At 47.4% G+C, this 10,946-nt stretch overlaps 1 protein-coding gene and 1 non-coding gene across 2 annotated transcripts; one reads left to right on the top strand and one right to left on the bottom strand.

Moving 5' to 3' along the window:
* Positions 1-5,476: 5,476 nt before the first annotated feature.
* LOC101783479 (40S ribosomal protein S12) lies at positions 5,477-7,429 on the top strand. The gene is made up of 5 exons (XM_004961962.2): positions 5,477-5,590; positions 5,680-5,725; positions 6,496-6,787; positions 7,044-7,109; positions 7,206-7,429. The coding sequence occupies exons 2-5, from the start codon at positions 5,721-5,723 to the stop codon at positions 7,263-7,265; spliced, it is 423 nt and encodes a 140-aa protein (XP_004962019.1). The 5' UTR covers positions 5,477-5,590; positions 5,680-5,720; the 3' UTR covers positions 7,266-7,429.
* A 916-nt stretch (positions 7,430-8,345) lies between these two features.
* On the bottom strand, positions 8,346-8,427 carry TRNAS-CGA. The gene has a single exon. It is a non-coding gene; the product is annotated as a tRNA-Ser (tRNA).
* Positions 8,428-10,946: the final 2,519 nt, after the last annotated feature.

Below are 10,946 nucleotides of genomic sequence, written 5' to 3'. Positions count from 1 at the left end.
ATTCTTTGTCACTACAATACTACGTGTAGCTCGGAAGTACGCATCCGATCGAATAGAATTTTCATAGGCTATGACTTCTTGCGCGATGCTCTCATAGTCATTACTGTTTACGATCCCAAGAACAGAGAAAACAAGCGTCCAGTCTCGGTCCCATAAAGCTACAGTTCTTAGGACATTACATGCGACACCGCTGTTAGCATCTACTCCGTGATGCGTGGTACCGTATCTATCACTGTGTTACTCTAACCTCGTAGCAGCTAGTTGATCTACGGGATAGTACAGAGCCTGCTGATTGTCTCTCTCTGCTTGTTGTGACAGTGCGTAAAATAAGGTGGATCTAGGCCCTAGAAGTGATTCCATTTCTTATTTCTACGAACAGATCGATCTGGGTCCGGCCGGCCGGCCGACCTTATAGCTGCTGGTGACTTCGTTCGATCAGGCTGTTTGCTGGTGCACCGTACACATCCTGCTCTGATCTTACTCGTATGCATCCATCTAATGACCCTTTAAAATTGGGTTTAGAGACATCAGAATCAACGGCTAACCCATATAGGCAATTGAATTCCCAGAGAGACGTACGGTTGGATTGATTAGTCGTAAACGTGGCAAGGTTGGTTGGGTTGGGTGTACGTGTACGTCTCCGCCGGTCGTCGTCCCCAACGACGGCGACACCTTTCGTTAAAAAAAAAAACGAAGACTGCAAACAGTTCTTTCATTTTCACCGACGAGGGGTTTTCGAGCAAGAACTGGCTCAGTGACGACAGTCACTCACCCTAGATTAACTGGAGTAGGTCTGAACTCTGAAGGAGCATCTCGTCCTGAACAGATTACCATGCGTCGGTCTATATGCCGGGCCGGTAGCCGGCCCAAGTGCGAGGGCAGCGATAGTACCTGGTCTTGTCGCCTGTCCCTTGCTCTGGGGTAGGTAGGCGTCTAGGCGATGACGTAGACCGCGGCTCGAGCCGTGGACACCGAACACCCTGTGTCCTCGCGGTCTGTACAGCGACGCCGTAGCTAACATGCCTGTCATAATTTGATTCCCCTCTTGGATGGTTGGATTTGATCTCATCGTGTCACTGTAGGACTCCTCGTCTTTATTTTAGATGATCCGCTCGCAGAATATTGTCGTACTTACAGATAATTGCGGGTTCTGAATCATCTGGTGAGATGTCATCCGTTTTTTGTTAAATCTGGCCACCGCATTCATTTCGCGCCCGGGGACGGGGGACGACCTGGCGATCGATCGATGTTTTGTAATGATTGTGTGCAGTTCTCGGTCATCCGCGTCCAATTGGATCACCATCGCGACACCGCGCGCGCAGCTGCGGCCCTGTGTTCATGTCTCTTGATTCTGCCCCTGATAGTTTTCGGGCAAAATTTACACTCTTCGATGATGGGTAATTTGCTGCAGGACACTGCATTCAATATTATATTCAAACTTTAATAGAAGGCCACTAAATTGACTACTCTACCCTTAGCTTGTTCCCGACTCGACTCGTGTAACAGGAAAAAAAAACGCTCAAGGAATTGACACCGGCTCCAGAGCGAAGTTCCGGCCGCACCGCCTCCTCTCCCAACGGCAGCGCCGAGCAGCCGCGCCACCAGTAGCTGTAGCCGAGCAACAAGCCGATGGACTTATTTAGCTTAGGCAAAGCAAGCAAGGAAAAGGGGCCTGACGTTGGAGCTTTCCACCAGCGGAGAGATCTTTGATTTGGCCGGCGCAAAGCTAAGCTAAGAGCTCAAATGCAGCCGATGTGGGAAGCTTAATTTGGGCGGCAGCTAGCTCGAGGTCAGGGATTTGATGTTGGATTTGAGCTGCTGCTAGCTTGATGTCAACGAACTGACAGGAAGTGCAGAGCCAACGGGAATGGGCGCCTTGAGCGCGAGCCGCGCGCCAACGGGAACGGGCGCCGCGGCCCCTTCGAGCAGGCGGAGCGCGCCGCAGGTAGAGGCCACCATGGGCGCCTCGAGCCCTCGACTGCGCGTGTTGGGAGGAGCCGGCACTGATCCGTTTCTCTTCTCTTTGCCTCACGTTTTTCTGGAGCAAGAGTCGAATGGGGTGTTTGGATACGAGGTGTTAAACTTTAACAGTGTCACATCGGATGTTCGGATGCTAATTAGGAGAACTAAACATGAGCTAATTATAAAACTAATTGCAGAACTCTGTGTTAATTCGCGAGACGAATCTATTAAGCCTAATTAATCCATCATTAGCAAATGGTTACTGTAGCACCACATTGTCAAATCATGGACTAATTAGGCTTAATAGATTCGTCTCGCGAATTATACTCCATCTGTGCAATTAGTTTTGTAATTAGCCTATGTTTAATACTCCTAATTAGCATCCAAACATCCGATGTGATGGGTGTTAAACTTTAACAGCTGGTTGCCAAACAGGCCGTTTAGGATAGTCTATTCCAGTGGCTTTATATTGAAGTTAGAATATAATATTGGCTATAATGTCCTATGAAGAGTATCTATTGGCAAAGCTATATTTTTTTATAGTGGTTTATAGCAAAAGTCATAATCGAACGGTGTCCGGGAGCTAATTTTGCCTTGTTTCTGCATCGACAAAGATCGACTAAAGGCCGTCACCGGAAGGCTCTGCCTAGCAAACGCTCTTACACTGATGGGCCAGCCGTGACTATCCCCTTTCCACGTTCTATTAGCTCGCATCATTCCGACGAGTCAATCCGATGAGGTGAGAGTGAAGTGGTGGCGCCACAGCGGTGGCATCCGATGGAGCGCACTAAAGGACCCTGATGAGAGCGTGCAGACGGATTGATATCTCTCCTGGAGGAATCAAGTAGACTGTTTGTTTGGGAGGTGTTTGGGAGGAGTTCTCCCAAAACACAACTTCACCAGTGAAGTCAAAGTTAGTGAAGCTAAAAATAGTAGCTTCACATTACTAGTTCATTTTAGAATTAGCTTGCACAACAGTTTCACGGTACCAAATTAGGTGAAACCGAAGTCGAAATAAATCCCGCCAAAATGGACCCGCTTCCGGTGGTGGTGTTCGATCCCTCGAGGCCTCGACCGGGAAGTCTCGCCGATCAGCCGGCGCCGGTGCGGACGGACTGGGCGGATCCCGTCTGGTGCGCAGGGCCTGGCCAACCACGTGTCACCCACCATGTGCGCGCGGCGCGGCGACCGGGGTCGAAAGCCGTGAGGTTCTGTACGGGCGGGCTGATCCATGTGCACGGCACGGTCCAGCAGCAGCCCAGCTTGCTGCTGGATGGATCGCACGGGCTTCAGACCTGTGCCGTGCGCCCGTGCTGCTGCCGGACCACCGGCCACGGAGGTCACCAGCATGTACGTCCTCGCTGGTTCGGTTCATGCTCTAGTTTAATTGAACATGCCACCTCAGCTTTGACCGGCCTTCGGCATGCACGCACGCCCAGGTTGCTCGCGCGTGTGAAAAATGAGGAGGGATCTGCGACAATCATTTTATCTGGGCCTAAGGGGTGTTTGGATCCTAGAGCTAAAGTTTAGTCCGTGTCACATCGGATATTCAAATGTTAATTAGGAGGACTAAACATGATCTAATTACAAAACTAATTGCAGAACCCCTAAGCTAAATCGCGAGACGAATCTATTAAGCCTAATTAATCCATCATTAGCGAATGTTTACTGTAGCATCATAGTGTCAAATTATGGACTAATTAGGCTTAATAGATTCGTCTCGCGATTTAGCCTAGGGGTTGTGAAATTGGTTTTGTAATTAGCCTATGTTTAATACTCCTAATTAGTGTCCAAACATTCGATGTGACAGGGACTAAAATTTAGCCCGGGGATCTAAACACACTAACCAACCTTTCTTCATACGACGGCGGCTTAGCGTACGTTTTAGGGCTCAGCCCAACAGAAAGAGAAGAGCACTGCAGAAGTGCAGAATATTCTGCCGGAGGTAGGAATCGATCCCATCTGAGCCTGGATTCATACCGCTAAAGTTTAGCACCTGTCACATCGGATATTTGATACTAATTAGGAGTATTAAACATGGTTTAATTACAAAATTAATTGTACAGATGGAGTCTAATTTGCGAGACGAATCTATTAAGCCTAATTAGTCCATGATTTGATAATGTGGTGCTATAGTAACCATTTGCTAATGATGGATTAGTTAGGCTTAATAGATCCATCTCGCGAATTAGACTTCATTTGTACAATTAATTTTGTAATTAGCTCATATTAGTCCTCCTAATTAGCATCCGAATATCCGATATGACCCTACTAAAATTTAGCACTTCGTATCCTTACGTTACCTAAAAAAAATCTCATTTATGTTAAACTCGCGCCACCGGGACGACGTTTGCTCTGCTTCACGTACTCCCTCCGTCCATAAAAATATGCAAGTTTAGACACACACAGATCAATAAACAGCTAAAAAGACACATATACTCCTACATGCAATGATTGCAATCTGTACCTGGGATGGGGAAAACCGAATGAGGGTAGCGGTGCTCTGGATGTTTCTTGTGTTGTGCGGCGAGGGAAAAAGGGAGGCTAGGCGTCGGTGGTTTTTTCGTCGATGGTATTTTCTCGAGTATTCCGCATGTGAATTTTTTTATTGACTGGTGGATCCACGCGCAGCTGTTGTATTCCAGAGTTGTTTTCTTTTTGCGGATAATTTTCAAACGCTAGAATCGTGTTCTTTCACGATGCCACTATATCACCACGCGTCGTCGTGTCACGACCGGGCCCTTCCGAGCTACTACAATCCGGCCGAGGGAAACCGTACGAGAATGTACGTACATGCTCTGGATTAATTGAACCGAAACAGCAAGGACGGCGGTCGCGTGTGTTTGGATGGAAACGTGCCACCAGCTACCCCTGATGAACAATGGACTAGCCTGAGCCGGAGGGAACTCGCAGCACACACTGGCTGACACAGGAAATTTTACAAACAAGATTGATGAACAGATGAAAGTAGGATGCCCGTAAGCTCGAGGATTGAGTGGGGTGTACACGTGCGTTGCCACTCGACCAGGCAGGCAACTAGTAGCGGTACAGCCTAACTACATGTACGGTGGTGACGTGTCCCATACCCCAAAGCTTTATGGATTCGGTGAACATGGATATTTCACATGTGCATATAATCGTATGAGGTTACTATCCCAGCTATCTATTTTTGAATTAATGGCGAGATAAATTATGGGTAGGTGGGAACTACACTAGGTAGACAGGTGATTTGGCCGTGGTTTTACATTCTCCTGAACTCCTTAGAACCGACAGGAAGCGCCGAGAAGCTGATGAAATGACGGCAAGGTTCGAATATTGGGCCGACGGCCGTGTAGGAAGTAGGACTGATATGGCGCCCCCCGAGGATAACTGTTAGGCCGACACACTGGCACACGGACTGGGGCGACATTAGACGTGGGCTCAATGTTTCTTCTGTAGCAGAAGCAGGCCGGTGTGAGCTACTCAGCGCGGTCCGCCGCTGCAACAGCCCGAACCGGGAAAAGATTACACCCACGTTGGCCCAGAAGGCCCGACTGAAATATAAGTCTACCACGTCCCAGCCGTCACCTCCCATCCCATCGCGAAAACCCTAGCAGCTCGGCGCCGCCTCCGCTCTCCAACCCCTCAGGTGGCGGCGCGTTCCTTCACCTCCTCCGCCTCCTCCCCTGATCTCCCTCTTTAATCGCCAATGACGCTCATTACGCTTGCTTGCTCCAGGTATTTCCTTCGCAGTCGGCCAGGTCCTCGGAGCGCGGGAGATGGCGTAAGTTTCTCCCACCGAAATCTTTGTTTGCTGCGCTAATCTTTCTAGTTGCTTCATGCTCGCCATGAACCATTTCTGGATCTTGTGATATTAGCCTGCTCGCTTCAAGATTTACGGAGTCATGGCTTGGTACTTGTACTTGGTAGATCAGTTTTACTCTGTGCTCTATGCGGCTTCGGATGAAAGGATTATCGAGTGGCTGTTTGTTTGGTCTCCTTTTCTAACGATTGGATGCATGTGCTATTATGGTGTACTCGTGTGAGGCTCGCCTGGTGGTGTTGATCTAGAGAGAAACGATTCCGTCAGACGGGATCGATGTTTTCTTGTATTGTTCGGTGGATTTGTATCGTGAATCCGATTATTTGGTGACTGTTTTAGTGATTCACTATGGGATAATAGCTGCTAATATCAGAAAACGGAAATGATTCTAGATTTCCATTGTGCAATTCTGGCATCAAAAGTTAGGTTTTGTTTTCTATGGGTTGCCTTGTTTAGTTTATTTAACCAATACTGGGAGCTTATTTCAGTTTGTAGTTGATAACTCGGTCTCATATGGAGAATTTACGTAACTTTGTGATATGGTTCTTCAACCTTATGCAATTTTGCTCGTTGATGACTAGTTTAGTCCAAGTGCAGATTGCCTCTAATTATCCTGCCTCTCGAGCTATGTGTAATGGGCATTTGTTACCATTTTTGCGTTTTGGTTGGAGGTTCTACTAAGTTTTCTCATGCCCTGCTTGTGAATTCACCATGATTTTGTGCTTTGGCAGGGATCAGGAGACTCCAGTTGCAGTTGAGGCACCTACCCCAGTTCTTGGGGAGCCGATGGACTTGATGACTGCTCTGCAGCTCGTCATGAAGAAATCAGGTGCCCATGATGGCCTCGTAAAGGGTCTTCGTGAGGCGGCCAAGGCCATCGAGAAGCATGTTGCCCAGCTGTGCGTGCTTGCCGAGGACTGTGACCAGCCTGATTATGTCAAGCTGGTGAAGGCACTCTGTGCTGAGCACAATGTTCACCTGGTTACTGTGCCTAGTGCTAAAACTCTTGGCGAGTGGGCAGGGGTGGGTTAAAGAATGCTTCCTTAATGTTGATCTTTAGTGGTGCAAGCATATTATTCAGATAATGATTTACATTGCTCTGCCAAATGTTGATGCAGAGAATATGTTAGGGTTTTGGAATGTTCATGGGCCTATACATTCCGTTTTAGTTGAACTGCGAGTTAAAAAATAAATCTTTTGCATGCCATTCTCCACCTTGCTTTGCACTACTCAGTATTTGTTGTGAATTGTAGTAACCTTCATATGTGGTCCTTTGCAGCTTTGCAAGATTGACTCTGAGGGCAAGGCAAGGAAGGTTGTAGGCTGCTCCTGTGTTGTCGTCAAGGTAACTACAGATTTCCTACTGTACTACTTGTAGCAACTATTTTGGTTTATACAGAAAAAAGGGTGATTTTTTGGCTGCTTTGTTTGAAATTACCAGGACTATGGCGAAGAATCTGAGGGCCTTAACATAGTGCAGGAGTACGTCAAGTCGCACTAGATGCAGTGTGTTTCAGCATCTACATTTTAGACCTGAGTTTAGAACAATTTTAAGTGCGAGCCAAAGATTGATGTGAACGATCCAGATATCTCTTGCTTTAAGCGCTGTGTCATCTGCTTTCAATACAAATCATCAAGGGCTGGTATTCTTGCTTGTTTGTTGTTTGTTGTCTTTCTGTGTTGATTTGTGCCTACTCCCATTGTATATTTTGGGCTTGTTCGACGGTGTCTGTTTCTTTTTGATGCAGAATTGTGCGGGGCACATGTGATGGTGGCCTAGTTTTGCTTGCATTTTGTTGTTTATAAATTTCAAAAAGAAGCAATTTTTTGACATGCTGTAAAAGCTACAACTTCAGCCTTACGTATGGTTGAATGCTGTAGTTTTATGTAACTGTCAAAATAGTTGCATGTTTATTTTTTTTAAAAAAATAATCGCATGTTTCTGCAACATGCGCAAGTTTTTTCCAACATGTGTCAAGTGGATGTTTTTTAAATTTACACTTTTGTGGCGAATATGTTCGTGGATTGCTCCTTGACACTACCGCCATTGGTTAGTTAAGCAGCTTTAAAGATGCATTTGATTTGAGTCGATGATTCTTAAAAAGAGATTATCATTGCTGTGATCTTCGCTTCTTCGTTTGTGGCATTTCAGCTTGAATGAGAAGTTTGATTGGTAGTGAAAGAAAAGCAATAATGCCTAATATAGGCCTGCTCGGCAACATGGCTGCGGCTGTGCTGCCGCTGCAGCAGCCTCTACAGGAGGATCTGCAGCTAGCCGACTAGCAGCAACAGCAGCCAGTCTTTTTTCAAATATTTCACAGTGCTTTTGTGCTCGCTGGGCTGCTGCTGGGGCTGCTTGAGCCGGCAGGCGAGCGGCTGTGCTGCCAGCCGCAAAAAAGCTGAAGCGAGCAGTTAATTAATAAGTGAAAGTAGCATTGTGCCATTGTTCCAACATTAGCCCAAAACGAGTATATCCACCCGCCTTCTGTTACAAGCCAATTAACACGCCTTAGCCCAAAATGAGTATCCACGCGTCTTTGTTTTTGCGGAGAACCAAAAAATAGCGAGGACGCTAAAAAAACGTCGACAGCAGGATTCGAACCTGCGCAGGCAAAGCCCAACAGATTTCGAGTCTGTCTCCTTAACCACTCGGACATATCGACCTTACTTGTCAGGTGGTATAAGGCGTTTATTATATAAAGAAACAAAGTAAGTTCTTCAAGTTCAGCAATCAGTTACTCTGAGTCCGTAGAGATCAAAGTCTATGAATAATGTAGCTCAGGGGTGTTGTTCGAGCGAGTGTATCTTTATTTATGTAACCGCAACTTATGTAATGTTGGACTTCTTCATCCTTCTTATATGATACGGCAGCGCTCCTACCGGTTCATAAAAAAAAAAGTTTATGAGGAGCAAGTCAGCACTGGCTTACGCAGGAAAACTGTTCCATACACACGCACGCACGTCAGGAGTCACCCAATTTCGTTCTTTTTGTCCCATCCCTCATTTCACCGTGGTGGGGTGGGTTCGTGAGGACGGCGACGCCGGGGCCGGGGGCCCTGGGACACGCGAGGCCCGCCCTCCATGTGCGGTCGTCGACCCCGGCTGCAGTTCCGAGGAAAAGATAGCACGCAACAACGACCCCTCCTGGCCCCCTTTCAAAGTTTCAACGCCCTATAGTTTTTCTCCTGTACCGGTGCATGTGCGTATCATCTATCGTCTTCGGTTCTGGTGGAGTATGGCAGTGACATTGACAAGGGTTTTGAACGATCCAATTGTTCATTGTTAAAATTATTGACATTAGTTCCTAGGTTTGCTGCTCGACGAGACGATTGCTTCCACTCGACAATCTCTTCCGCTGTTCAGTTCCTCTGGCTCCTCATCTGGTCTAGGCATTCCCCTCTGATGAGTGATGCTGTCTTATTTCCCTTTCATTCTGCTGGCTTTTCTTTCCTTGCTTTGTTCGCGCCGTTTTTTGGACTACTAAATTTTTTTAACAATAGAATAAGAATGCGCCACAAACATTACAAATGGCACATGTTCCAAACGAATATGTAGCTAAAACATCAGAAGATCTAATGTACCAAAGAAAAATAAAAACTCAAATTCAAATACGTCTTATTTCGCAAAGTCACCTTGAAATAAACCGACTTCTCCTCAACTGGTGAATTGAAACCAAAACATGAACCAATCCAACAACGGGGAAGAGAAGCAACTCCATCTGCTGATTGACGCTCTGACCACAAACTGAAGACCGCAGCAAAACCATCTACACTTCTACTAACATAGGCAGTGGGGATAAGTAAGATACCAGTAGCTGTTGAAGAGTCCAAGTTGGACAACCACAATACTCGCACGAAGTACACCACCAATCAAAATCTCCGAAACAACACCTCCACCGAGGAAGCAACTATAGTTGCTGCCGCTGCTACCCTCTAGGATAAAGTTTTTACATGAATACTTAGCGATGGGGTGGGCTCGAAACAAAGTGACCGCGTCATCAAGAGGATTACTCTTTTTGTGTCGGGGTAAGGATCGGAGCATGCTTGCATTGCGTAAAGCCACAGAACCACCTCCAAGCCGAGATTTCCCTAACAAGTTTAGCCCGTCTGTTCCGTACGATGGCGCCTTCGGTACTCGCATATAATGGAATGTCCACTCCCAAAGAAAGAGAGAATGGTCAGGCCAGGGGATTGCAGGAATGCACCGGCGCGCACGTTCTTGCTGTTCGTAAACTAATTGTGCAAGGAGCTACGCGGCAGCGGCGCTGATTCATGCTGCTACCGGCTAAAGCATGGCCATCAGGCCATGGCGTGCCCGAGTCCTGAGATAGTGGAAGCTGCACTTCCGTATATATTCTCGCCAGTCGCTTCTTTGGAGGCAAGATCACCAAGATCTGATAGGTTGCTAGACTTCCTTGTTCCATTCGAAATGGTAGCTGTTCTTGCTGAGGCAGTGTTGACAATACAGAGCGGGGAGCTCCTACCACTAGCACTAGGATGAGGTAATAAACTGCTAGGAAACTTCATGGCTGGCTAGTCATCAGTTGTCATCAATCATTCACCCTAGTAATTGAAAAATTACAAGGTCCAATGCTTACATTCAACAAAGCAGATAAGACGGTTACCATGATGAGCGCCATCAGTTGTTACATACTGCTGTCACTTGGGAGCCCTCGCAAGCACGCTTCCAAACGACACGTAAATAGGGACTGAGGTAAAAAGGGGCTGAGGAAGTACTGCGGTACTGCTTCCGGCTGCGGTACTGCTTCCGGCTAGCCAGTCAGACGCACCTTTTTCGGCGGATCTGCTGTTCTGTTTTCCGAGAGGATCCAAAGTGAGGTTTTCACATGCATGGGATCCTCTCTCTCCCTGCAGAACAGGCTACTCCCATCCGGGTATCTCATTATTGCTTCATTCTCCGGTCACTGTTCACTTCGTCTCTGGAACGACCCAAGAGCATGACCTGTCTGTACCTGAGGAAATCATATCGGGGCATCAAGCTGAAGAGCTCGCTTTTATACATTAAAATTCCCAGTTGAATGTTGGTTAGGAGTTGGGGACCTGGGGGGGGGGGGGGGGGGGGGGGGGGGGGGAAATTTTCAAAATTTCCCCAAAACGGGGTAGGGGAGGGGTGGAAGGGAAAAATGCCCCCCCCGACCCAAGGTCCCCCCCCCCCGGGGGCT

This window comes from Setaria italica, chromosome III, assembly GCF_000263155.2.
Source record: "Setaria italica strain Yugu1 chromosome III, Setaria_italica_v2.0, whole genome shotgun sequence".
NCBI classification, from domain to species: domain Eukaryota; kingdom Viridiplantae; phylum Streptophyta; class Magnoliopsida; order Poales; family Poaceae; genus Setaria; species Setaria italica.
The sequence above is the reverse complement of the archived record's forward strand: the minus strand, read 5'-3'. Positions and strand labels throughout refer to the sequence as shown.

Bases quoted from the DNA above. Each gene is read 5' to 3' on its own strand.
- LOC101783479 (XM_004961962.2), top strand. The intron at 6,788-7,043 runs GTGGGTTAAAGA...GGTCCTTTGCAG, and splicing joins CTCTTGGCGAGTGGGCAGGG to CTTTGCAAGATTGACTCTGA. The intron at 7,110-7,205 runs GTAACTACAGAT...TGAAATTACCAG, and splicing joins GCTCCTGTGTTGTCGTCAAG to GACTATGGCGAAGAATCTGA.